The sequence below is a fragment of the Dromiciops gliroides genome, chromosome 5 (assembly GCF_019393635.1).
Source record: "Dromiciops gliroides isolate mDroGli1 chromosome 5, mDroGli1.pri, whole genome shotgun sequence".
In the NCBI taxonomy this organism is placed as follows: domain Eukaryota; kingdom Metazoa; phylum Chordata; class Mammalia; order Microbiotheria; family Microbiotheriidae; genus Dromiciops; species Dromiciops gliroides.
The window spans coordinates 37,415,056-37,441,914 of NC_057865.1; the positions used below are offsets into that span (position 1 = coordinate 37,415,056).

The 26,859-nt window shown below is 41.9% G+C and overlaps 2 protein-coding genes across 4 annotated transcripts in view; one reads left to right on the forward strand and one right to left on the reverse strand.

The window, feature by feature from the left end:
* OXNAD1 (oxidoreductase NAD binding domain containing 1) overlaps window positions 1–1,932 on the reverse strand; it is a 40,398-nt gene extending 38,466 nt beyond the window's left edge. For 2 of the 3 annotated variants that reach the window (XR_006353357.1, XM_043968871.1), the window contains exon 1: window positions 1,805–1,922. The gene's annotated coding sequence lies outside the window, so the exon portion shown is untranslated. Of the gene's footprint in view, window positions 1–1,804 lie in introns of all 3 variants that reach the window. The other variant, XM_043968872.1, reaches the window with a different exon arrangement.
* Window positions 1,933–2,161: 229 nt separating this feature from the next.
* On the forward strand, window positions 2,162–25,191 carry DPH3 (diphthamide biosynthesis 3). Its single transcript, XM_043965588.1, has 3 exons — window positions 2,162–2,387; window positions 19,122–19,196; window positions 20,539–25,191. Exons 1-3 carry the CDS (start codon window positions 2,280–2,282, stop codon window positions 20,602–20,604), a joined length of 249 nt encoding a protein of 82 aa, XP_043821523.1. The 5' UTR covers window positions 2,162–2,279; the 3' UTR covers window positions 20,605–25,191.
* The last annotated feature ends 1,668 nt before the right edge of the window (window positions 25,192–26,859 follow it).

The window sequence follows — 26,859 nt, forward strand, 5'->3', positions numbered from 1 at the left end:
GGGACACTCATTAGATATTTTAGACAGACAAGCTAGTTTTAGCCCCTTACAACGAAAACTCCTACTGCTGATACAAGTGAGCAACCACCCTGAAATTTAGTCTTAGCGTCCTGTCTGGTGATATTGAGAGGTGAAGTTACTTACCCATGGCTTTACAGCGTGTATATAGGACTTCAACCCAGGTGTTCCTGACTTCAAGGCCAACCCTCCATCCCCTATGCCACAGTTATAATATTAACTACTGAGTATTCATGAATTAATCAAAAAGATGCTAATTTCCAAACAAGAACAAAACTTATGTACCAGTAAGTCTGAAATACCAAGTGATATCTGACATTAAGAATAGGAAGTATGTGCTATGTCCACACTAGTGAATTAACTTTGGTGTTAATAAAAGTAACACCCAATCCCCACCAACAATCTTGGACCATTTAGCATGATTTTACTGATTCCCATAAATGCTTATAAATGGATTGTGTAATTCAAATGGCAAGGAATCTTAACCTTCTCATTTTATAGATGTAAAAACTGAGGCCCATAGATGTTAAGTGATTTATGAAACTCACAAAAATATGGTGGACCAGTGACTTGAACCTAGAATCTTCCAGATTTCAAATCAAGAGCTTTCCCAATAGAGCATGCTCTACAGCTCACTCTGGCTTTATACACCCCCCAAATAATAATTTTGTTACTCGTAAGTAAATCATTGCCTACATATGCTAAAAATATTTGTTTTATTACGTTTCCCTGGTTATCAAAACGAAGAGCTGACCCTCATGCATGGTTGTACACGTATTAAAATTCCTAGTTCAATAATTTTAGCATTTTGCAACCAAAGAAAATGTTAAGATCCCAACAAATTTAAACTGCCTTTTGCTGGGTGGAAAGGCTGTTTATCTCAAAATCTAAAAATTAACTCTGTCTTATTGTAAATGGTTATCTTCCCTCTGGGGAATAAAAAACCTACTATTCCTCAGAACAGCTCTAAGATCTGAAGGCCTTGGGTGGGTTGGTAAACTTTGTGGCAAGTTTTGTTAAAGTTTTGTTTTGCTACCAAAAGAGAAAGCTCTGCTGCAACAGAATAAGGGGAACCACCCTGGCTGTTGATGAAATGAAGAAAGCAGCGTGGGTTTCATTCATATATTCAAAATCCTACGGTAACAGGTATTGTGAGTGCGAGCGCTTTTTAAAAACAGGCCTATTGGCCTGCGACACATGGTGCAGCTCACAGCCACCTCTGCCATTTTAGAGACGTGGTAAACATCCCACACCAGTCTTTAAGGGGTCCAGCCTGCAGGCCCCCTGGGGCACGGAAAAGACGAGTTGTCCGAGGTGGGAGGCACGCGTGGGCTAAAGCTTTGAACCCACAAGGCCCCGCCGCTTTCAATGGAAAAACATTCAGCCCAATCATGCCGGTGTCCTCTCAGCCCCAGAGCATTCAGTAGGTGCCCAATAAGTGCTTGGATTAAAGGTCCAGGTGTGCGTGCTTAAACGAGGTATAAGGAAATGGATGTTCCCACCACGGGAACGACCCGTGGGGTCCGAGCGTGGAAAGGGGGGGAGGGGGAGAGCGGGGCGGACATGGCAGGGGCAAGGGGGTGACCGGGGCACAAAGAACGAAGAAGTCCCGGACCAAGGTCACAGGCGGCACCTCCGGGGTCGCTAGGGGACTGAAGGGAGGCGTTTTTGTCCTTCGGGGAGAGAGACTACGGCCTGACAGCTGGGCCCGGTCTCCGCCGGGACCCGCGGGCGCCAGGGAGTCCACCCGGTGTGCCCATAGCTCAGGTTCTGCCGCTTGACTTACCTTTGGTGGAACTTAAGGCACAAGAAAAAGGGCCACCAACCCATCCGTCGCCTGCGTCTCCGCCTCCCCCACTTCCGCCTCCCCCAGTCGGGGGACTGAAAGCTGGCGGAAGTCCTCCTGCACGTGCGCAGCGCAGGGCACATGCTAAGGACGTCGGAATCCTATTGGCTAGATTTACCGAAAGGCGGAGCACGTTGCAGCAAACGATTGGCTTGATTCTCCGGAATCAGGGCGGGACTTCCTGCCTCGTGCTTCCTTCTCAATTCCAAACAGTTTCCATGGAGACCCCTGCCCAGATTCCTCCACTCATTTCCGGGACTCGCCCCGCGCCCATTGGTTGTGGTTGGGAAACGCATCTGCGCCTGCGCTCCAGGCTTCGTGCCGGGCTGGAGCGGCCGGAAACTAAGGTCGCTGGAGTGGGGTTCTGGAGATTGGGCTGGCCGGTGGCCTTAGCGGGCTGGTTCCCGAGCTGACGATGTCGGTGTTTCACGACGAGGTGGAGATCGAAGACTTCGAGTACGAGGAGGAAACGGAGACGTATTTTTATCCCTGTCCTTGTGGGGATAACTTCGTCATCACCAAGGTAACGCCCGCGCCCGAGGGCCGGGGTGCAAATCCTGCCAATCCCCGTCGACCTCTGCCTTTGTGTTCCTAGGACTCTGGGCCGCGGTTATTCATCTGTTAAACCGGGGGGGGGGGGGGAGAGGGGGGGTCGGTTTGACTGATTCTGTAGATCTAAGGTTTCTACACCTCCGAGAGCTGATGAGGGCAGGGGGGCAACCAGAAGTTTGAGGCTCTGCAGGGGCGAGGGTCAGCAGGTACTCCCTTAGACCGAACTCTTCCAGGGACTCTCCTCCAGCCGCGTCTGTGCTTGTGCTGACCAGAGGGTGACCGCGAGCTGGTCTCTCCTGTCACATGCCCCTCTTCCAGACCAAAGCCGCAATTAACTAACTCCTGGTCGAGTGACTGACCAGCTCTTCGTTAGTTCTGCAGGAGGCAAAGGAAGACTTGTTGTTGAGGTTTTCTTTTTAAAGTGTGTATTAGATTTAGTAACTAGTACCAACAGTGCCCTGCTTGTCTCTGTTTATTCTGAACTTTCCCCTCCTCTCATTTGTATTTTTTAAATGTTTCATGGACAGTGCTTTTTTTTTTTTACCACCTCCTCCTCATCTTTACCCTTTACAATCCTTATTTCCTTATATATTTTTGTCACATTCTCTCTAGTAGTCAGTTCGGCTTTCTAACTTTGTCTGACATGCAGACGCCCACCTCCCTACCTTTTACACCGACCAGCCCCCATTCTTGGCACATTCTCCCTCTTCACCTCCTTAGCTCCCTTCAAAGAAACCTGGCCCAACCACACACCGAACCACGCTCATTATCTCCAATCATTTTCCGACATGCTGAGCATTTACCTTCCCCTTTCTAGCTCTGGGAACTATACTCAAACCAACTTTACCATTACTTTTGGAAAGAACAGGTCAGTGAATTGCCCTCTTTTGCTTACTTACCGGCTCTGGGATTTGCCACAAGTTACCACTCTTCCTGTGTTCCCATTCCCCAGTATGGATTGTTTTCCCATTTTTAGGTCAAATGATCTGCTTTTGTAATCCTATCTATTATGTTTGGCAATTAATATGTACTTGATAAATGTATTTCCCCCTAATTCAACATTATCCTCCCCACAAAAAGCCTCTCCCCTGTAATAAATAAGTATGCCAGAATAAAACACATTCATACTTTGGTCGTGTTCGGAAAAGGAGGTCTTATGTTGTACCTGTAACCCATCCACTCTGCCAAGAGGTAGAAGCATGCCTTGTTATTCTTGTGGAATCATGACCAGTCATCACACTGATCAGAGTTCTTCAATCCTGAAAGGTGTTGTTGGCATCATATACATTGTTGTCTGTGTCCCTCACCATCACTTCCTTCTGGTCTTCCCAGGTTTCTTTAAATCCAGCCTTTTTGTCAGTTTTTACATCCCAATAAGAAAGTCATTCATGACAATCATTTATTACGCACTTCCTGTGTATTAGGCATTGGGGTAAATGGTGGAACTACAAAGAAGGAAAAACACATTCCTTGACCAGAGGGAGCTCACATTCTAATGGGGAAGACAACCTAGAACAGCTAGTGTAGTGGATAGAGTCCTGAATTCAAACCCTGCCTCAGTCACTTGCTAGCCATGTGACACTAAGCAAGTTGCTCAACCTCTCAGTCTCAGTTTCCTTGTCAGTAAAGTTGATAATAAATGTACCTACCTTACCAGTTTGTAGTAAAGGATCAAATCTGATGAATTCGGAAGTGTCTTTTGTAAACCTTATATTGCTACAGAAATGCTAATTGTATGTAAGTGGGAGGTAATCTTCCACAGAAGGTACCAGCAGTGGTGCTCTGGGGGGCAGGAAAGGCAGTCAGAAGAAGTTGAGCTGGGTAAAGAGGGCAGCCAGGAGACAGAGGAGATGAGGGAGGAGAGCCTGTTAGGCATGGGGGACAGCCCATGCAAAGGTATTGGGATGATATATGACATGGGGCATGTCATGGGCAAGAAACAAGCAGACTAGGAAGCTGGATTGTAGGTTTTGTGGAGGAGAGTGGAAGTGAGAAATTGGGAAAGGTAGAAAGGGCTTTAAATGACAGAGTATTTTGTATTTTATTCTGGAGGTAATAGGGAACCACTGTAGTTTATTTAGTGCATTGTGTATGTTTGGGGCAGGGGAGGGGAGGGAATATAGTAAAACCTACACTTCAGAAAAAACCCAACATTTTGGTAGCTGAATGGAAGATAGATTACACTATGGTTTCCAGCCTGGGTGACTGGGAAGATGGTGGTGCCCTCAACAGGAATAAGGAAGATTGGGAGAGGGGAAAGTTTGGGGGTAAAGATGAATTCTGTTTTGGACATAATGAGTTGGAGAGGCATACTGGCCATACACTTCAAGATGTCTGACAGGTTAGTTATTTGCAAGACAGGAGCTGATGCAGAATAACTGACCTTCAAAGCCCCAGAAAAGGTTGCTTCCAGACACTAAAGCCACCTGGTCTGCCCTCAGGCCAGAGCTCACAATGTTCCTCCCAGCAGGGGGCATCATTCCAACTCTCACAATCCTATTCCCTTACCATCATATTGACTCTGTTTCCATCTTCTTTTACCCTATTCCTCCTCAAAAGTGTTTTACTTCTGACTGGGGTGTAGTTCTTTAAAGAGGAATTCCTAAGAACCCCTATCCCAAACCCCCACCTAATTTCCCCCATAACATTAGGGAGGGCAGTTTGGGTTGAATGATGAGGTTGGGAGCCAGGTTACAGAGGAGAGTGACAGGAGAGGAAGTAGAGGCACCAAATATATACATGGCTTTCTCCAGGAGAAAGGGAGGAGAGATACAGGGCAAGAGCTAGGCAAGAGTGGTAAGTTGGAAGCAGGGTTTTTAAAGGATGAGGGAGATGTGGCAATATATAGACAGAAGAGAAGGAAGAGGGAGAGTGCTGGTGGGGGCAGTCTTCTGAAAAAAGACAAGAAGCAGTGGAATTATGAGTGTACATGGAGGGGTTCACAAGAAGGCCTGTCTCTTCATCTGAGTAGTATTCACTCTAGTGAGTGAAGGAGGAGATAGTGAAGGAAGATGTCTGAGTATTGTGAGATGGGAAGGGGGAGCTCTTGGCAAATGTCCTCAGTTTTTTCTCTAGATACTCAGCTAAGAAGGTGGGGGGAAGAGCTGCCTTGAAAGGCTTGAGAGGTGCTGAGAAGGTTTGGAAATTGAGTCTGTGAAGAGTGGGATCATGAATTCATTAGTGAGGAGTAGAATCGATGCCCTGAGGAGCCATTTCAGAGGAGGTATCATAGCTGTGTAGTTGACCTGGTTTCATTTCTTCCTCCAGCTCTGTTCAGCAGCACATGAATAATAACAAAGGAGGAGCTGGTGGGAGTGATCTAAGCTTTCGATTTGGTAAAGCATGTTCAATAACAGAAGGGGGTGAGGGACTTGAGAGTAGAGGACAGTGTAAAGTTGTTTCACCCAGGGTTTGAGATAGAGAACAGAGAGAGTCATCAGTGTGGAGGGGGTGAGAGGAGCACTGAGAACTGGGGTAGACTTTGTAAGGCAACAGGGAAAGATGAAATAAAAGATTACAATCAGATGGAGGAAATTGAGTGTTGGTGACCATGGAAATGGAAGGTTAGGTAGGTGACGCTAGATCTAGGGAATGACCATCTCTGTAGCTGTGGTGGAAGAGAGGGAAGTCAGGGCAGTGATACTCCATTGTACTCATATGCCAGAATTTGTTCAGCTATTCCCCAGCTGATGGATGCTCACTTTTTTTTAGTTCTTTGCTACAACAAAACATGTTGCTAGAAATATTTTGGGCATATGGGTTTTTTCTATCAAGCAGTGGTAGTGCTGGGTTAAAAGTTATTTACATTACTGAGGTATTGTTCTAAATTGTTTTCCAGGATGGTTCTACTAATAGTGCATGAGTGTGTCTGCCTTCCCTCAGCTTCCTTGTTCCTGATTTGCTTATAACATGACCTTTTATATTTGGGTCATACATCCATATGTCTAGGAGATTGTGATGTATGATGTGGGGAGGGGGGGGTGGTCTAAACTGAATTTTTTCAAGACGGATTGCTTTCTAGATTTCCTAGTTGTTTAGGAGTGAATGCTTATTCCAGAAAGTGGTTGGTGTCCTTTGGCTTATTGAACACTATGCTACTACGCTCATTTCTTTCTGAATCTTGTGGACCTCTCTGTTCCACTAATTAGTTTTTATCGTTTTGGACCAGTACCCCATAGTTTCGATGATTACTGCTTTGTAGTATAGTTCAAGGTCTAGTGCTGTTAGCCACCTTTCCTTCTCGCTATTTTATATTGAGATTCAAGATCTTTAGTTGCTCCTGATAAATTTTCTTTCGATCTCTGTAAAGTAATACTTTGGCAGTGTAGTATGGCAATGAATATGCAGATTTAGGCGGTATTGTTTTTATCATAGTGGCCATGCACAACCATGAGAAATTAACATCTATGATTTCTGTCTTTATTCCTGTAATCCCTATGTGTCTTATGGGTGGATGGCATTTGAATGGAATTTCTCTTTCTCTTCTTACTGCACATCGGTAATATGTAGAGAGACTGATGCTTTGTGTGGGTGTGTTTTAGATATCCTATTGCTTGGCTGAAAATATCTTTTCCGTTGTTAGTGGAATCTCAACATCATGTGCAAAAAGTGATCATTTTATTTCTTCTTTGCATTTCTTCTCCTAGTGCTTGAGAGGTGGGGGGAGGAGGGGTTTGGGGGGTGGGGACCTTAGAGGTCATGTACTCCAAATATTTTGTTTTACAAATTAGGTGTCTGAACCATGGGGTGGGGGTGGGGCGTGCAACTTGCTCGTGGGCAAACAGCCACTGGATATTTCAGACCAGATCCAATCTTCCAGGCCTCTTCATGGTGCCACCTAGTGGCCACATCAAATAATAGTGTTAATGTTGGGCATGCTTACTCGAACTCTGATCTTAGTAGAAAGAACCTCTAGCATTTCTGGGTTATCTATAATGCTGACTCTTGGTTTTAGATCGATACTATTTGCCATGTTGAGGAAATGCCCATTCTTTTCTAAAAACTATACACACACGCATGCATGTTATGCATGCATTTTGTAAACAGAAAAGGTCTTGTGTTTTGTCACAGGCCTTTTCTGACTCAGTTGTGATTTTATTTTTAATACGATCTGTTATGTAAGAACGAGAAGAAAAGAAGTGGAGGAGCCTGTTCTGGGCGGCGTTCTCTTTTTGAAAAATAATCATTTTCCCCAATTTTATGTAAAAAATAATTTATAGCATTTTTTTAAAATGTTAAGTTCCAAATTTTCTCCCTCTTACCTCCTCCTTCCCTGAGACAGCGAGCAATTTGATATAGGTTATACATGTACATCATGTGAAACCCATTTTCCTATTAGTCGTGTTGTAGAAGACAAAACGGACCAGAAGAAAAAAAAAACACACGGGGAAAAATAAAGTGAAAAATAGACTGCTTTGATCTGCATTCAGACTCCATCACTTCTTTCTCTGGAGGTGGAAGTGTTTCTCATCATGAGTCCTTTGGAATTGTCTTAGATCATTGTATTGCTGAGAAGAGCTAAGGCATGCACAGTGTATTATCCATTATTGTTACTGTGTACACCCTTCTCCCAGTTCTGCTCACTTCACTTTGTATCAGTTCATGTAAGTCTTTCCAGGTTTTTCTGAGAGTATCCTGTTCATCATTTCTTATAGCACAATAGTATTCCTTTATAATTGTATATCACAACTTGTTCAGCCATTCCCCAATTGATGGATATCCCCTCAATTTCCAGTTCTTAGCTGCCACAAAAAGAAATGCTATAAATATTTTTTTTACACATAGGTCTACCTTTTCCCCTTTTTCGTATGTCATTGGTATATGGACATAGTAGTGATGTCGCTAGACCAAATGTTATGTACAATTTGATTTCCTTTGGGGTGTAGTTCCAAATTGCTCTCCAGAATTGTTGGATCAGTTCACAATTCCAACCATAGATAGTGTATTAGTGTCCCAGTTTCCCCACATCCCCTCCAACATTTATCATTTTCCTTTTTTGTTATATCAACCAATCTGAGAGGTGAGGTGGTACCTCAAGAGTTGTTTCAATTTGCATTTCTCTAATCAATAGTGAGTTGAGCATTTTTTTTCATGTTATTGTAGATAGCTTTGATTTCTTCATCTAAAAACTGCATGTTGATATCCTTTAGCCATTTAGCAACTGTAGTCTTATAAGTCTTTTTTTTTTTTTTTTTTGCGGGGCAATGAGGGTTAAGTGACTTGCCCAGGGTCACACAAGTAGTAAGTGTCAAGTGTCTGAGGCTGGCTTTGAACTCTGGTCCTCCTGAATCCAGGGCCAGTACTTTATCCACTGAGCCACTAGCTGCCCCCATAGTCTTATAAGTCTTCTAAGACTTGTAGTCTTATAAATTTGACTCAGTTCTCTATATAGTACAGAAATGAGGTCTTTGTCAGAGACACGTGCTATAAAAATCGTCTCCTGGCTTTCTGCTTTCCTTCTAATCTTGGTTGCATTGGCTTTATTTGTGCAAAACTTTTTGATTTAATGTAATCAAAATTATACATTTTATAACTTGTACTGCTCTCTATCTATTGTTTAGTCATAAATTTTCCCCTTCTCCATAGATCTGACAGGTAAACTATTCCTTGTTCTCCTGATTTGCTTATGTCTAAATCATGTACCCATTTTGACCTTATTTGGTATATAGTGTATATGGTATAAGATATCATTTCTGCATACTGTTTTCCAGTTTTCCCAACAGGTTTTGTCAAATAGTGAGTTCTTGTCCTAAAGCTAGGGTCTTTGGATTTATCAAACACTAGATTACTAAGATCATTTACTCTACTGTCTTGTGTACCTAATGTTTTCCACTGATCCACTACTCTATTTCTTAGCCAATACCCAATAGTTTTGATGATTACCACTTTATAATATAGTTTGAGATCTGGTACTGTTAGGCCATTTTCCTTCTCTCTCTCTTTTCCCCCCCATTAATTCCCTTGATATTCTTGACCTTTTGTTCTTTCAGATGACTTTTGTTAGTTTTTTTCTAGTTCTATAAGATAATTTTTTGGTTGTTTGGTATGGGACTGAATAAGTAAATTAATTTAAATAAAATTGTCATTTATATTATGTTGACTTAGCCTACCCATGAGCAATTGATATTTTTCCAGTTGTTTAGATCTGACTTTATATGTGTGAAAAATGTTTTGTAATTGTGTCCGTATAGTTCCCTGTGTTTGTCTAGGCAGGTAGACTCCCAAGTATTTTATTGTCTACTGTTATTTTAAATGGAATTTCTCTTTTTATCTCTTGCTGCTGGACTTTGTTGGTCATATATAGACATGCTGATAGTTTGTGTGATTTTATTTTATATCCTGAAACTTTACTAAAGTTAATAATTTCAACTAGTTTTAGTTGATTCTCTAGGATTCTTTGCGTATGCCCCATCTCTAATTCCTTCAATTTCTTTTTCTTCTCTTGTTGCTATAGCTAATATTTTTAATACAGTATTGAATAATAGTGGTGATCATTGGGATCCTTACTGATCATATTGGGAAGGCTTCTGGCTTATCACCATTACAGATAATGCTTGCTGATAGTTTTACATAGATAGTATTTATTATTTTAAGAAAAACTCCATTTATTCCTATACTCTCTAGAGTTTTTAATAGAAGTGGGTGTTGTATTTGCCAAAAGCTTTTTCTGCATCTATTGAAGTAATCATGGTTTTTGTTGGTTTTGTTATTGATGTGGTCAGTTCCGCTGATCATTTTCCTTATATTGGACCAGTTCTGCATTCCTGGTATAAATCCCACCTGGTCACAGTGTATGATTATTGCCATAATCTCCTTGCTAGTAATTTATTTAAATGTTTTGCATCAGTATTCGTTAGGGAAATTGGTCTGTGGTTTTCTTTCTCTGTTTTTACTCTTCCTGGTTTAGGTATCAGCACCATATTTGTGTTATAAAAGGAATTTAGTAGAACACCTCCTTTGCCTCTTTTCCCAAATCATTTGTATTGTATTGGAATTAATTGTTCTTTAAATGTTTGGTAGAATTCACTTGTTAATCCCTGGAAATTTTTTCTTATGGAGTTCATTGATGGTTTGTTCAATTTCTTTTTCTAAAATGGGGTTATTTAAATATTCTGTTTCCTCTTCTGCTAATCTGGGCAATTTATATTTTTGGAAATATTTACCCAGTTCACTTATTCACTTATAAGATTTATTGGCATATAATTGGACAAAATAACTACAGATAATTGCTTAAATTTTATCTTCATTGGTAGTGAATTCACTCTTCTTTTTTGATACTGGTAATTTGGTTTTCTTTTTTTTTTAAACCAAATTAACCAATGGTTTGTCTATTTTGTTGGATTCCCCCCCCACCCCCCCAAACCAGCTCCTAGTTTTGTTTATTAGTTCAATGGTTTTCTTACTTTTAATTTTATTAATCTCTTCTGATTTTCAGGATTTCCAATTTGGTGTTTGGGGATTTTTAATTTGTTTTTTCTTTTAGTCTTTTTTAGTTGTATGCCCAATTCATTGATTTACTCTTTCTCTATTTTATCTAAGAGTTTAGTGATATAAATTTTACCCTAAATTATTGCTTTGACTGGATCCTATAAATTTTGGTATGTTCTCTCGTCATTCTCTTTAATGAAATTATTTATTGTTTCTATGATTTGTTCTTTGGTCATTCTTTAGGATTAGATTATTTAATTTTTAGTTAATTTTAATTTATTTTTTCATGGCCCTTTATTGAATGTAATTTTTATTGCTTTATGATATAAAAGGATCCATTTAATATTTCTGCCTTTCTGCATTTGACTATGAAGTTTTTATGCCCTAATACATTGTCAATTTATGCACTGCTGAGAAAAAGATATATTCCTTTCTATTCTCATTAAGTTTTCTCCAGAGGTCTGTCATTTCTAAATTTTTCTAAAATTCTGTTCACCTCCTTAACTTTTTTTTTTGTGTGTGTGTGGTTAGATTTATCTAGTTCTGAGAAGGAAAATTTGAGGTCCCCCCACTAGTATAGTTTTACTGACTGTTTCCTCCTGTAATTTATTTAAGTTCTTTAAAAATTTGGATGCTTGCATTTGGTGCATATGTGTTTAGTATTGATATTATTTCATTGTGTATGTTACCATTTAGTAAGTTGTAGTTTCCTACCTTATCTTTTAAAATTATATCCTTTTTTGCTTTGTCTGAGATCATGATTGCTACCCCTGTATTTTTTCCCTTCAGTTGAAGCATAACAGATTTTGCTACAGCCCTTTATCTTTACTTTGTATGTGTCTCTCTGCTTTAAGTATGTTTCTTGTAAACAACATATTATAGGATTCTGGTTTTTAATCCACTCAGCTATCCACTTCTGTTCTATGGGTGAGCTCATCCCATTCACATTCACAGTTATGATTACTGTATATTTCCTTCCAAACTATTTCCCCCCTCTTTATCCCTCAATCTGCTCTCCCTTCTATCAGTCTCCCCCCCCCCCTTCTTATCCTTTTCTCTTCCTACTTCCCTATAGGATAAAATAGATTTCTATACCCAACTGTCATGGGGTGCAGAGCACCCCAGAAGTTCTCTGGGGCACACCAAGGAATCTTCTCTTTGAGAAACTAAACCAGAGGACAGATAACGCCTAGAGAGATAAACTGAACCAAATTGGACTGAGCTAGCTTCGGAATCCTACTCTTCATTCTGGTCTCCCTTACCCTGGGGAGATAAATTTGGGTGTGGCTTCGGCCTTTGCGTTCTGAAGAGGGATCTGTAGCCACCCCTCACCCAATTCCTTTAGTCACTACCAGTGGGGGATGGTCCTCCACTCCTCACCCAATTCCCCCAGCTACCACCAGTGGGGGATGGTCCTCTCTCACTAAAGGAACTTTTCACGGGCAGATGGGCCACCCCCATCAGTCCTCTATAAAAGTACCTTCCAGTCTCCTGTTTGAGGAGATTTGGTACCTCTGAGCCATGTGCTTTATGCCAAATCTCCCCATGAAAACTCCAAGGATTTCTTTCATGGTTTCTCTCCCCCCACCCTTCCCTTCCCTGCTCCTAAATAAACTATCACCTTATTCTAACTACGTTTTGTGTGCAAGAGGGTGTAATTCTTTAAAGAGGGATTCCTAAGAACCCCAGGTCCTACCCCAACCCCGTACCCCATTTTCCTACCATATCACAACTGAATGTGTATATTATTTGGGTCAATTCTGCTGAGGGTAAGATTCAAGTGATTCTTCCCCACCCTCACCCCCTTCTTTCCCTCAACCATAATAGTTCTTTCATGCCTCTTCATTTGAGATAATTTCTCCCTTCTGTCTCCTGGTGAAATCCTCTTTATTACCCCTTGATTTTGTTTTATTTATTTATTTTTTAATATTATCCCTTCAAATTCAGCTTCTATTCTCTTTATGTATACTCTTTCTAACTGCCCTAATAGTGATACAGTTCTTAAGAGTTACAAGTATCTTCCCTTGTAAGGATATAAACAGTTTAACCTTCTTGTATCACTTATGTTTTCTTTTTCCTGTTTACCTTTTTATGCTTTTCTTGAGTCTTCTATTTGAAAGTCAAATTTTCTGTTCAGCTTTGATCTTTTCACCTGGAGTTCTTGAAAGTCCTCTATTTTATTGAATATTCATTCCTCCTCCCCCAGGTCTTGTAGGTGATTCTTGCTTATAATTCAAGCTCCTTTGCCTTGCAGAATATCATATTCCAAGCCTTCCAGTCCTTTAATGTAGAAGCTGCTAGATCCTGTGTAATCCTGACTGTGGCTCCACGATATTTGAATTGACTTTCTGACTGCTTGCTATATTTTCTCCTTTACCTGGGAGTTCTGGAATTTGGCTATAATATTGCTGGGAGTTTTCATGTTGGGATCTCATTCAGAAGGTGATTGGTGGATTCTTTCAGCTTCTATTCCCCCTCCCCCCCATCCTCTGTTGAAATATGATGTCCAGGGACTGTTTTTGATTATGGCTTTCAGATAGTCTAATAATTCTTAAATTTTCTCACCTAGATCTATTTTCTAGGTCACTTGTTTTTCCAATGAGATAGTTTACCTTTTCTTTTATTTTTTCATTCTTTTGATTTTGTTTGATTGAATCCTGATGTCTCATGGAATCATTAGTTTCCAGTCACCCAATTCTAATTCTGAAGGGATAATTTTCTTCAGTTAATTTTTGTACCTTCTTTTCCATTTGGCCAGTTATACTTTTTAAGGAGTTGTTTTCTTCAGTGGATTTCTGTACCTCCTCTCTAGATGGCATTCTCAAGACATTTAACCACAAAAGGGAGGAGAAATGTGGGACAATAGCTAGTGGAGCTGGATGAATCAAGGGAGGGTTTTTTGAGGATGAGGAGATACAAAGGCATGTTTGTAGGCTGCAAGGGACACAGCCAGTGGACAGGGAGAGATTGGAAATAAGTGAAAGTGGGGATGATAGCGAAAGATGGAGTCTTTCTCTGATGGAGAAGTTAGGACAGAATGGAATTGCTTGAGCATGTAGAGGGGTTGGCCTTGGCAAGAAGAAGGACTGCCTCATTGTGGAGGTGAGTGAAGGAGGAGATTGTGGCAGAAGGCATCTGGGTAATGAGAAGTAAGGAGGAGGGGAAAAGAGGGGGCTCTCATCAAAAGACCGCTATTTTCAGTAAATAAAAGACAAAGTTCTTAACTGACAGGGCACATTGGGAGCTATGGAAGGTTTGAGGAGGTATGAAAAGGTTTCGAAGAGCTGCTGTGGAGGGTAGGATGGTGAGTTGATTAGGGAGGTACGCAAGGATTGCCTAGCAGCAGTGAGAGCCCAGTTGAGATTATGTAAGGAATTTGCCATGGACCAGTCAGTATCAGTCAGCCTAGTTTCGTGATACTCTCCAGCTTCCATTAGCAGCATGTGAAGAGGAGTGAAAGCAATGGGTTGTGGGAGTGATCCAAGGTTGAGGTTTGGCAGGGCAAGATCACCAATAAGATAAGGGGACAAGGGCCTCAAGAGAAGAGGACAGTGAATAGTTGAAATACTATGTCAATAAATAGTCATGGTAAGGAAGGGAGGAAGAATATAGTTAGTGTAGTAGTTCAGTTTCAGTTGTGTCCTACTCTCTGTGATCCCATTTGGGGTTTTCTTGGCAAAGATACCAAAGTGGTTTGCCATTTCCTTCTCCAGCTCATTTTAGAGATGCGGAAACTGAGACAAATAAGGTTAAGTGACTTGCCCAGGGCTTCACAGCCACTAAGTGTCTGAGGCTGAATTTGAACTCATGAAGATGATCCAAGCCCAGTGCCACCTAGCTACTCCCTAGTTTAGGAATAATGGCCTGAGAAAGAACTAAGGGGTCAGGGGATGGGAGGTCTTAAATGTTAGAAGGACAGGGTTTGGGGTTGCTAGGCCGAGGGAGAGGTGAAGTGACAACAGATTGTGATCAATCAGATGAGGGAATTTCAGAGTTTGTGGATATGGAAGTGGTGCATTTGTGGGTGGCTTATGATCACTGAGATGAAGTGGAGGAGTAGGCCACGTGAAATGAGCAAGTAAAGGAACTCTGAGATTTGAATGTTTTAGGAGGGAGTATCAATATGTGTGTTGGTTTTCTAGTATGAAAACAGGAGTTGAGTAGGAGAGAAAGACTGGGAGCCAGGCACTGAATTAATTGAGGAAATAAGGAAGGTGCCCTTGAGGCTGTAGACAGCAGCTACCAGAATTCTAATTGGATCCTAGATGTGAATTTAGTGAACCTCAATGGGAGAGGGAGGCTAGAGACCTGGAGGAGTGGAATGGCATTTCTTATTTAAATTCTCCATTTGTTGTTCTCTGAATCCTGGTGTTTTATATTTTTGTAATTACCATTTCATTTATCAATGTTGTTGGCAGCTAAGAGGTGCAGTGGATAAAGCTCTGGACCTCAAGTCAGGAAGACCTGAGTTCAAATTCTACATCAGGTACTTGTGACCCTGTGCAAGTCACTTAACCTCACTCTGCCTCAGTTTCCCCTTCTGTAAAATGAGTATAAAAATAGTCCCAACCTCCCAGGACTGTTGTGAAGATCAAATGAGATAATATTTGTAAAATTCTATATAAAGGCTAGCCACTGTTGGCACATAGTTAAGCAAAATCGTTTCTAATTTTCTTCTTTTGTTTGTTGTGAATTTTCTTTAATTTTTTATGTTTGACAGTTTGATTTTCCTCTTTTTTTGGATCAAGTTAGCTATTACATGTGGGTATATGGGGGTGTGTAAAGAGCCACCAAGTTTACTTTCTTTTGTTATATGTTGTATTCCCTAGGTATCCCTACTTATCCCCATCTTTAAAGACAGCATTCAAAACCAAGTTTGAATTAAAGACAAAAGTATAAAATTAACAATCAAAAGTCAAGGAAGAGAAAGCAATTCCTGGCACCAACCTAGCTTGATTTTTGTTTTTTGTTTTTGCAGTACCCCCTCAACCCCATCCCACCCTCACTGGCATCACTTACATTAGGACCTCTCACTGCCCAGATTGGAATGAGGGCTCTTGGAGCCCGAGTGGGGCTGCTTAGAAAGAGACTTAGTTTTCTCCAGCCCATTTACATTTTTTCATTTGCTGTCCCACAGCTTTCCAGAGTATGTGGTAATCTGGAATCAGTTCTCAGAAGGTAAAGGGGAATGCCTACACAAGACTTCTATCCTTATCAAAGGGTGCTCTTCACAGCTGGCTAGAGACAGCAGGATCCTGTACTCCTACACATCTCCATGGATGGGTCTAGAATGAGGTGATGCAATGACAAGTACCCCGATGGGGCTGGTGGGGCAGCTGCACAGGTGGTTTCTTAGCTTTCCATTTTCCTATAGATAAGAAAAGTTCTGTCTTTAGTGTGTGCTAAAGATGCTGCTTCCTTTGGGGATGTTTTAGACTAGTGATTAGTGGGGAGCACCTAGCTTCTAGGTCTACACTCTGAGATCTTTAAGCACAGCAGCTTCTTAAGGGTTAGAGTGTGGCCGGTGAATGTTTCCTGATTTACTCAAGATAAACCATCTAGCCCCTGATGGATGGGCACTTTTTCTGTAAAGTTATTGGGTTGAGGGGTAACCATCAGAGCCGGACTTAGGGGTTAAAGCAAAAAGCAAGGGACACTTTAGGGTAGCTGCAAATTACCTGGAAAGTACCAGGAGAATGGTCTTGGGTATGCTTTCTTATAAGGAATCAGAGGCCTCATGGAGGTGTTGACACCCCCATCTTAGGACCAATTGTAGAAGCCTAACTTAGGTTCCTTAATGGCAGGAAGAATAAACTTCCAATAATGTATGTGCAAACTATTGATTCATTTACACTCCTCTGAGGACATAACTAGGAGCCACAGAACCCTAAAGAGCAAAATGACATTCTTCTATCCATACTGAGGTTGTAGAAACTTAAGAAATCAGATGTTATAGGCAAGTATTGCAGCAGTTAAAGGTTTGTTGGCCTTGTCACACAGCTCAGATTCAAGAGCATTGGGACTCTAAAAGATGAAACCCAAGAAAGATAAAAATTCCCCACAGAAAAGATGTTCTCTGGTACAGTGAAATGTAGTATGGTGTGTCTTAGACTGGTGCAGTGGAGGAGGGCAGATCAGATAGCAGGTTTTCAAAAGATCTGAGCATTTTAATGGATTTCAAGCTCAAGATGAACTGTCAGTGTGATGTGGCAAGCCGCCCAAACCCTCATTTGATCAGGAAAGCAGCCTGGTGGAGTGGACAGGGCGCTAGATGTGGAATCAGGAGGACCTGGATTCAAATGTTGCCTTAGACACTCACTGTTTCTCTCTGCTTCGGCGGTCTTGAAGGCCTCTACATTTATGGTCTTGGGTTTCATTAAGTGAGACACAGTTTCCAGGAATCAGGATGGGGGTGATGCTTGCCTGTACTTTGCCTTCTGGAGTCCTGTGTTCAGTTCTGAGCTGGTAAACTGGAGTGTGCCTAGAGAGGAGAGTCTTGAATACACACCCTGTGAAGATCTGCTCTACAAAACTGGGGGTCTTGAGTCAGGACAAAAGAAGGCTCAGGGAAGACTTAATAAGCAGGTCCAGTGTTTGAAAGCCTGTCAGGATGATGAGAAATCCCCGGAGATCAGGTCCAGGAAGAGGGTTTGGCCAATGCAAAGAGCTAGATTTAGACCAGCTGTCTGGAAACTCCCTAATACTTAGTGCTCTCCTATAGATAGAGATGGTGCTTGTGTGTCCCCTCTCCTAAGCAGAATGCAACAGAAGCTGGATGCCCACTTGTTGGGAATATTATAGTGGTCCCCAGGGTCCCTTCCAGGAACTCAGATTCTTTGATGTGATTCACACATTCACATACATACATACATACACCCCATTTGCAAGCATATATATACATGTTTGGGACCAGGCCTGGAGCTATAATTTCATTGACATAGATAAATGTGACCTTCTAGACTCCTCACTTGCATTCATCTCCCCACAGATAGACTGTACAGTTTGTTATCAAGTCTTATTGTTTCTGCCTTCATAGCATCTCTCATACTTGTCTCCCCTCACATAGGCACTGCCCTAGTTAAAGCCCTCATCACATCTTGCCTGGACTCTTGCAGTTCTCCACATTTTAGTTAGTCCATCTTCCACTCAGATGCCAAAGTGATTTTACTAATGTGTAGCTAGGTCTCTTTGCCCCCCACCCCCTCACACACATTCCATAAACTCCATTGTGTCCCTTTTACCTCCAGAATCTAATATAAAGACCGCAAACATTTAAACCCTTCACAATCTGGCTCCTTGCTACCTTTCTAGTCTTTTTTCCTGCCTTCCACATACTAGACAAATGACTCTCCCATCTCCTGTCTCCTTGCCTTTTTTTTCACTGCCCTCCCCTACCTAGAATGCTTTTCCCCTCACCTCTACTTCCTGCCTTCCCTGCGTCAGACTCTACAGGACTCAGCTTAAATCCCACTTCTGCTCTGAGTACACCACTCTCTTCCCTCTGAAATTAGCTTGGTTGTATAAATGTTGCTTGTACATTTTGGGGGGGGCATATTGTCTCCCCTATTAGCATGTGAGCTTCTTGAGGGCAGGGGGACTGTCTTTTTGTCTTTTTCTTTGTGTCCTGGCTCCTAGTGTAATGCCCTGCATATAATAAGTGCTTGATAAACAGTTATTGACTGATGGATTGCCTGTATCAGTGCAGAGAGCCTAGGGGAGGGGCCTGGATCCCTGTGGTAAGTGTCCAATGAAGCCGGTTGACCCATTCTCGGAATGCCTTTTAAGTATAGAAAGTAAAATACATAGGATCCCAAAGGAAGCCAGTTACTGAAATACAATTATTTCGAAAAGTTCATGAATCCCAGGTCTAGAGAGTCTCCTGGGACACTAAGGGGTTAAACGCCTGGCCCTGGCCCGCAGTAGGTTCCGGAGTTCGGTGCAGGTTGAGGCCAGGGGAGAGGCCTGGGGCAGCCGGGCAAAGGTGCTGATGCCGAGCGCTGCTGATGCTGATGCTGATGCTGATGCTGATGCTGATGCTGATGCAGATCCTTCTCCCGCCCGGCGGGTGCCATGGCAACCGTCCTGGCGCGGCGGCTCGGGGCGGCAGACAGGCATGCGCAGACGAGCTCGCCGGGGCAGGCTCAGGCAGGCTGGGGAAGCTTTGACGCAGTGCGGAGGTGGGCGGTTTGGCGCCAGGCTGCTCTCGCTGCTGCTCCGCGGTACTGAGCTCTACTCTACGCGGGAGTAGGGAAGTTACTATTATTTGGTTTTGTCATAGGAGGATTTGGAGAACGGGGAAGAGGTGGCCACCTGTCCCAGCTGCTCCCTGGTAATCAAGGTGATCTATGACCGAGTAAGTGCTGCTGCCCTCCTGGGGGGGTGGGGGCTGGGGGGAAGGGGAGGGAGGGAGGGAGGGAGGAACGGGAAAAGCCCCCTTTCCTAAGGTTCCCGCGTCTGCAAACTTGGGCTCTGTCCCTGTGCTCGTAGTAAAATCTTGTGCGCCCAAATGGATGTCGCACTTGGGGGGGGGGCGGGAAGGAGAGGACTCGATCTCTCCCTCCTTTGGAGACCCTGGTCAGTGCTCACTGGGCAGAGCCCAACGAAGGGCGGCTGTTGGTGCTTATGGTCAGGACTCTTCAGAATAAATCCATTCTCTTAGGAGAAAACAGAATTCTCTGCAATTTCCTGCCCAGTTTGGTGCCAAAACCCCAGCGCTAGATTAGCCACTCTTTCATTAGTAATGGTCACACATAGGCAGGATTAATAGAAACGCATAGGTGGTAAAGGTCATTTGTTTAGCTGTCACAATAAAATGTGAACCAGCCAGAGCTGTTAACAATTAACAAAAACTGATTGTTTAAATTTTCTTTTTCTGCCTTTTAAAAATCTCTTCAGTTTTTGACAAAAATATTTTTTTGGTATGTGATTAATCTTGTTTATCATTAAAAATATTATCAGGAGAAAGGGAGGAGGAAAAAAGCTAGGGGCTAGGGTTTGGTGCAAAATGGATAGCTGCAAACTGCAAACTCAGAATGTGACGTTTGAATTCCGCCATAGCTAGCCTATAACAACAGGCTAGATTGACGTACTGGAATATTGAATTGATGAAGGTTTACTTTAAATAAAATTAAAGTTAAGCCATTTTAAACTCAAATTCAAGAAATGTGGGGGGGTAGTTGAACACATATTTCAGTTCTGTAGATATTTTTAATATGTTGTGCATAATTTACAGCTTTTATTGAAAAAAATATGTACAAGAAGTAACCAAAGGAGCCTATTAAATTTGTTTCAAGAAGCATTAAGTGTCTCATATGTGTCAAGCAAGGGATTGGTGGTACAAAGACAAAAACATAAGTCACTGTGCTCAGGGAGCTTACATTCTATTGCATGACGTGTGCATAAATCTGAGGAGTGGTGGCTTGGGGGAAAAAAAGATGCAGATGTTTTTTTTTTTCTTTCTTGTTTTTCTTTAAATAAATTAAGGTGCTTTTAAAATCAAATATGCATTGAAGTCTGAGAACTGTGACTTCTTGAATGTGGATTTGAATTTTAATGGGTGCTGCAAAGTGATTAATGAATAGAAAACATTTTTTTTTAAATCTAGGTTGATAGTATTGAAAAATGTAACTTTAATATTATTGAACAAAAGATGGCTTGAATACTTATTGGTTAATGCTATTGTCTCTTTTTCTTAGGATCAATTTATGTGTGGGGAAACAGTCTCTGTACCTTCGACCAGCAAAGAGTTAGTTAAATGCTGAAGAAAGCTTTGAAAGCCTAATTTATACCAAATAACCAAAGGATGTGCCCAGGTGGATATTAAATGTGAAACTGAGAACTTCTGAATAACAAGAGGGCCTTTTTGTTTTTGCTTGCTTGCAGTGTATTGCAAAGCATAGCTTCTTTACATCCATCGCCACATTAATCTTGAAAATAAAAAGCTGAATTGACAGAGGGGACAAGCCTAGATTTTTATAATTGAACTTGAGTCTTAATTTCAGTCATATTTCTTCATTTTTCAGAATTCAGAAGAAGAATTTCAAAGCAGCAAATGATCTTATAGTGTAATCATTTATATGCCAAAACCTATTAACTTTATTTATTCTTTCCAAAGTATTACCTACCTCTGTAATCAGTAGTTGTCACTGTTACTTGTTTTATTGGCTTCACCAGTAGAAACTTTGTCAGTACCTGAATTGTAATAGTGCTGGGTGTGTACATTGTCATCTTGTTTTCTGTCATATCCTAACTTCATTAAGTAAAAGCAATGGATATGAAGAGGAAAATAAGTGACCTCTATCCTCAGAGGATAAAAGTCTTCTGTGTCTTAGATACTAGAAACAAGACTCAATGTGAAATCGCCAGAGACCTTGGCATCCTCATGTCATGTTTTCTCAAAACCAAGAGGAGCATTAAAAGGCAGGCATTAGGGCTTGACGATAAGAATAAAGTGGTGACCAAAGGGAAGAAAATGAAAGGCGCAGCCCCTGTGGAGTCAGGAAGCGAGCCAGTCGATTATTCCAAACCCGAGCCGATGGTGTCCCTCTGTCTGATCATTTTCTAAAAGTCAAGACCAATGTAATTGTGCCCAGGAAGGTGGCTTTGTGTATTTTGGTGCCATTACAACATTGTGTCCAGTGCATGTAAAAAAGGTGAAGCATCTCCATTAACCATACCCATTACTGAAGATCATCTTTACAATGTGAGTGAGGCCCATTCTGGATGACAGCACTAGTAAGGACACGTTCCAGGCAGGTGCCGTTCATGTGATTTACAGCCCAGGCAGAGCCTAGTAGCCCTAAGAGAGGAAGCTCGCTGTGGAGGGAGGGGAGATAAGACATGTGGGCAGTCTGCTGCAGTGATGGTAGTAGTGAGAAGTCAGAGCCATTTGTGGGGAAACTAGAAAATGCACAGCTCCTGAAAGGCGTGAGTCATCTTCCCTGTGAATACTAAGTTAGCAAACATGCATTGATGACTAAAAAGTTATTTTGGTATTGACTTCTGCAATTAGAAAAAGTGGCTTGCCAGAGTAGACGTTTTGTTGCTGTTTGACGTGCTGCGTATACCCCTATTTAAATGAAAACATGTGCACGTTTCCTTTTCTGCCTGCCAGTCCTACAAGGTACATGAAGTTATAGGCCAAGGGATAGTGGACTAAAGGTTGAGTATCTGAAGCACTTAGTACATGGAGTGCAAAGGAATGTAGCTGTTCTAGAAATATGCAACTGGCATTTGATGTAATGAGGAGCCCCCTTACTGCATGGGACACAGTCTCGGGCTTGGACAGAAGGAGCGTCCACACTGACTCAGGCTAGAATCAGCTACAAAGGGATGGATTATCCAGGCGCCGGTGATGTTTTTGTCAGTGTTGGGCACCTCTGCTAGTTGCTGTTTTCAACAACAGACACATTGAATGTGAAATTTGTCACGTGTATAAAGGAAGAAGAGAAAGAAGCTGCTTGAGCCCATGAATCCTGCAAGAAGAAACTCTGGGACAATAGGAACAATTACTGAATCTGTGATACATCACAGTGCCCTCAGTGACTCTGGCCACAGCGTCAGTCAGGACTGACTGAGTATGTTTGAGGGTCTGAACCACAGGGAAAAGTCCCTGTTCAGGGTTGTGTTTCTGACATGTAACCAAGTTTCCAGTCACCTAATAATGAATAACTCATGCCCGTTCATTTCTTCTTTTGACTTCTTCTGGTAGGCCCCTTGCAGCTCTTGAGCAGTAGCCAAGCTGCTGAGAGCCCAAGGGGAATCACTGTACAGGCTTAGCTCTGCTCCCTGGCGCTTTGTGTGACCTGGAGCATTTCTGAAGTGGGGAGTGTGCAGACCAGATTATCAAAGCTGGCTGGGGCCTGAATAAGGTGAGGCCCAGGATGAGGGTGCTCCCATTAGGCCATTGTGCATCCAGATTGGTGTGGTGGTGTGGCAGCTCCAAAGATGGCCTTTCTCTTTTTTTGTGCAGAAAAATGTCCCATCTCTGGCATGAGACAAGGCTGCATCCTCCTTCCCATAGTTTCCAGGATGGTTATTAGTGGGGAAGAAGATGTTATCTGTTGCCTCTGCTTTTTCCCTATGGGTTCTTTGAGTTCTATAATTGGTCAAAAGGAATAAGGATAGTGGAGTTGGAATAGTCTCCCCCTAACAAAGGGGATATTATGGTGGATCTTAACCTGTGATTTCAGATGCTATGGGGTCATTTGGGCTGAGGTGGACACTTCCTGCAGAGTTATAGTTGGAGGGACCTTTTTGACTTGGTTTAGAGGTCAAAACAAAAGGTGAGAAGCAATGACAAGGTCCGTCCAGAATAGTAGATGATATGGGCTTGTGTCGTTCCTTATGAGATCTGCCTGTGAATGGCCTGGCAGTTACTAGAAGGACAGCTTTGGGCAGTGAGGATCAAAGGCCCTCTGATGGATGTACTTAAAGCTTTTTCCCTTAGGTTTACACAAGGGAAATCTGTGCTACTTTATATTCTGTAGGGGAGGAGAAAGGGGACTCCTCATATACTATGACCCTAACAAGGGGTGGGGGGTGGGTGGTGGGTGGCAAGGCCTAAATTATGAATATAGCTGTGTATAAAGGTGTATATGCATATATATTCTATAGGAGGCAATACCAATTCATCTACATTCCCCAGAGGAATGGCAGTTACAAAATTCTTAAACATCTTTATAGATACCCTAAGAAAGGTAATAAAAACCACAGAATAAATACTTTGAAATGAATCACAGCAGACATGGTTTAATGGGCCCTGGAACACAGACCCAGGAGCCTGGTGGGCATGGCAGAGACTGCAGAAGGGCAAATGGCTTCCAGGGTCTGAATTCTGGAGAGGTTTCCTGGGGTCATTTCTAAGTGGCTGTTGGGTTTCTTCTCGTTTGAGAGCAAAGCCGGAACAGGACCGTTCAGTGACATGGACTTTGGGATTTATTTCACAGGCACTGTAGTAACCGTAAGAACTCACATTGTGTAACATTGGATAGTTTGCAAAGCAGTTTCCTCAACATTTTCTTAATAGTGTTGCTGATGTGTTTTATTCTTCTGTACCTGTGTCAATATGAGCATCTTTGTAAAGATAAGTGTAAGTAGACTTAGAAATTGTAAATCTCCAAAACAAGGTCAGAGTACTCTGCGCTTTCTAAACAGGGATTTGGGAAAGGGCGTGGCAGTACACCATCCAACTAAGAGACCTGGATTTTTGTTCTAGCTTTGTGATTAATTGTGTGGCATTTGGGCAGATTTAAACCCCATCTAAGCCTCAGACTTCTCATCTGTGAAGTGAGCGGGTTCATTTAGATGCCTTCCAGAATCCCAGCCAGGTTGTAACAAACAATCCTTGATTCTATGAGTACAAATTTAAGATGAACAGCATTAATTTGTTACTCCAAACCAAACTAAACTCAAATATTCATGTTCTCTTTCTTGGCAAATTCTGCTTATTTTCTGAAAGTGGTTTGGTTTGAGAAATTCAATTTTTAAAAATTCCTTAAGTCATTTCAGTTAACATAATGGAAAGTACTCAGTGACTGAGGATGCTAGTCTCAGCAGCCATGGAGATAACCCCATGACTCACAGCATCCAGGTGAGACTGAGGAAATTTACCCAGAAGTCTGATTTCTTTGACCACCTTATAAACCGATGGGGTTTTGTTATCCTTCTGTTCTCTGTGCCCCTGCCCAGAAGAGTAGTCTTTACTGCTCTTCAGGAAATACTGCTTTTGCAGCTGAACTCAGTGTTCTGTGTTGTTTTTTAAAAGTTAAATTGGATCAGTCTCAATAATAACTGGCATTTATGCAGCACTTTAAGGTGTGGCGTAGCGTACAAAGAGCTGGCTTTGGAGATGGGGTGATCTGGGTTCAAGTCTCTGACACCAGTTGTGTGGCTTTGGCAATGCCCAAGCCAATTCCACTTTGTAAAATAGTGGCAACTCCTCATTGGGAGAGAATATGGACTTGAGTTCTGTTTGTGCTTCTTGAATTGAGTCATACCTATTCACATGGAATCTAATTGAGTGTCAGAATGTTCTTTTGAATGGAATGAAAGTGCTTAATGCGTCATGTATCATTTTTCTTTTTAGAGTTGAATCTTTTCATCAACACTCAAGATAATCAGTACAAATTTAAAATGTTGTGTATTGTAAGACCAGCTGATGACTATCTCCCTGTAATTGCCTCCGTTAGGCCACTGGTCTGTTGGGTCCCTCGTATATGTGGTTACATGGTGCCAGTGCTTTTCTCACTATGACTTAACCTGTAAAACAGTTGTTATCATTGTCTCCACTCCAATATTATACAAGACCGTATTGTGCAATAAAAGTGTGTGTGTCTAAATGCAAAACAGCTTGATTGTTTTCATTGACTTAAAACCAAGCTTCAGGGATGCCTTTGTAAAACATGCCTTTTCCTGCCCCTCTGTTGAGCCATCTTTTACAAAAAGGAAAAAAGAATAAAGCAAAAATAAGCAGTGTGGGGATTTGGTCTGATAAAGCAGACAGCCTTTTTTCTATCTGAATAATCTGCTGCTGCTTAGAGGAGGGTAGAAAACTGCGAGGGGGAATCTTCCCATTTGCACTGTTTTAAACATGTCTCTGGTAATTCTGCTTCTGCTTATGAGGCACAGTCTTCCAGTGTTTCTCTGAATTCCTCATATTCATTTCTTGCTGTCTAGTATTTCTTTATGTTTTATCACAACCACCTTTCAGTTAAGGGACACCCGTTTCACTTTTTTTTTTTTTTCAGGAATATTTTAAGTCAAATGAAAGGATCTGAATTCAGATCCTAGCACTGTCATGTGACATAGGACTTTGGCTCTTAATCTCCCTTATCTTTAAAATGAGGGGACAGAATTAGATGGCTACTCAGGTCCTTTCCAGCTCTGAAGCTCTGATGAAGTGCTTGTTTCCCCAAACAAGTTGTTGTAGAGATGGGATGGTAATTGTCTGTAGTGATATTTCTTTGATGACAGATCCTTTTGTTCTCCCCATCTAAGAAGCTAGACAGGAATGTACAATTATTATTGCCTGTCCCAAATGAAAGAGATTGAGCCTCATGGTTTTTTTGGGGGGGCTTTTGGGGGGGGGTGAGGCAATTGGGGTTAAGTGACTTGCCTAGGGTCATACAGCTAGTAAGTGTTAAGTGTCTGAGGTTGGATTTGAACTCAGGTCCTCCTGACTCCAGGGCCAGTGCTCTATCCCCTGCACCACCTAGCTGCCCCTAGAGCCCCATGTTTTTTAATAGAACTATCTGCTTGGCTTGCATGTTCTCCCACACCTGGAACATTCACTTAAGAAGAACCAACCATCAAAGAACATGGAGGAAGAAAAGCTTCAACCTGGGCCTAATTTGGGGTGTGGTCCCTGATTTAAGCAGATAGTTGAATTTTCCAGCATATCCAGGCTGCTGGTTTTATAGCTCACTTTAAGTGACAGCATCTGCAGGTGTGAGTAATTAGAGGTTTTTGGGTTTGGGTTTTGATTTTTTTATGGGTGTAACTGAAAATTCATCAATGTTCCCCACAAAGCAAATTGCTCATAATTACATATTTGACTAGGAAATAATTTTGAAAATTATTTCTTGGTAAAATTATATGAAAAGGGACTTTTAGAAGAAAATCAGTTTAAAATGTTCTCAATCCATGCAAAATGTTTTAAATCTCCATTTGGCTTACAAAATTTAAATCAATATTTGTTGAACACCCAAGCCATCGCACAGTTGTTACCATAGTGAACAGTGGAGAAATTCTCAGTAGAACAACAGCATGAAAGAAATTCTAGGAAAGCAAATCAATTTTGTCCTGAGACCACAGAGCTTGGGAACTGCCAGGCAAGGCATTTAGCGTTTTTGTTATACACTTGCTTTTTCATATGCGGACAATCAGGCTGGACTTCTCAGGTTATTATAAATCCAGTTTAGGAGATTGCAGAGTTTTAGGGCCCCGAGTCAATGAATCTGATGTCATATGCATGTGGAAGGCCTCATCTATCATAAATCCCTTTTTCACGTGGGCTA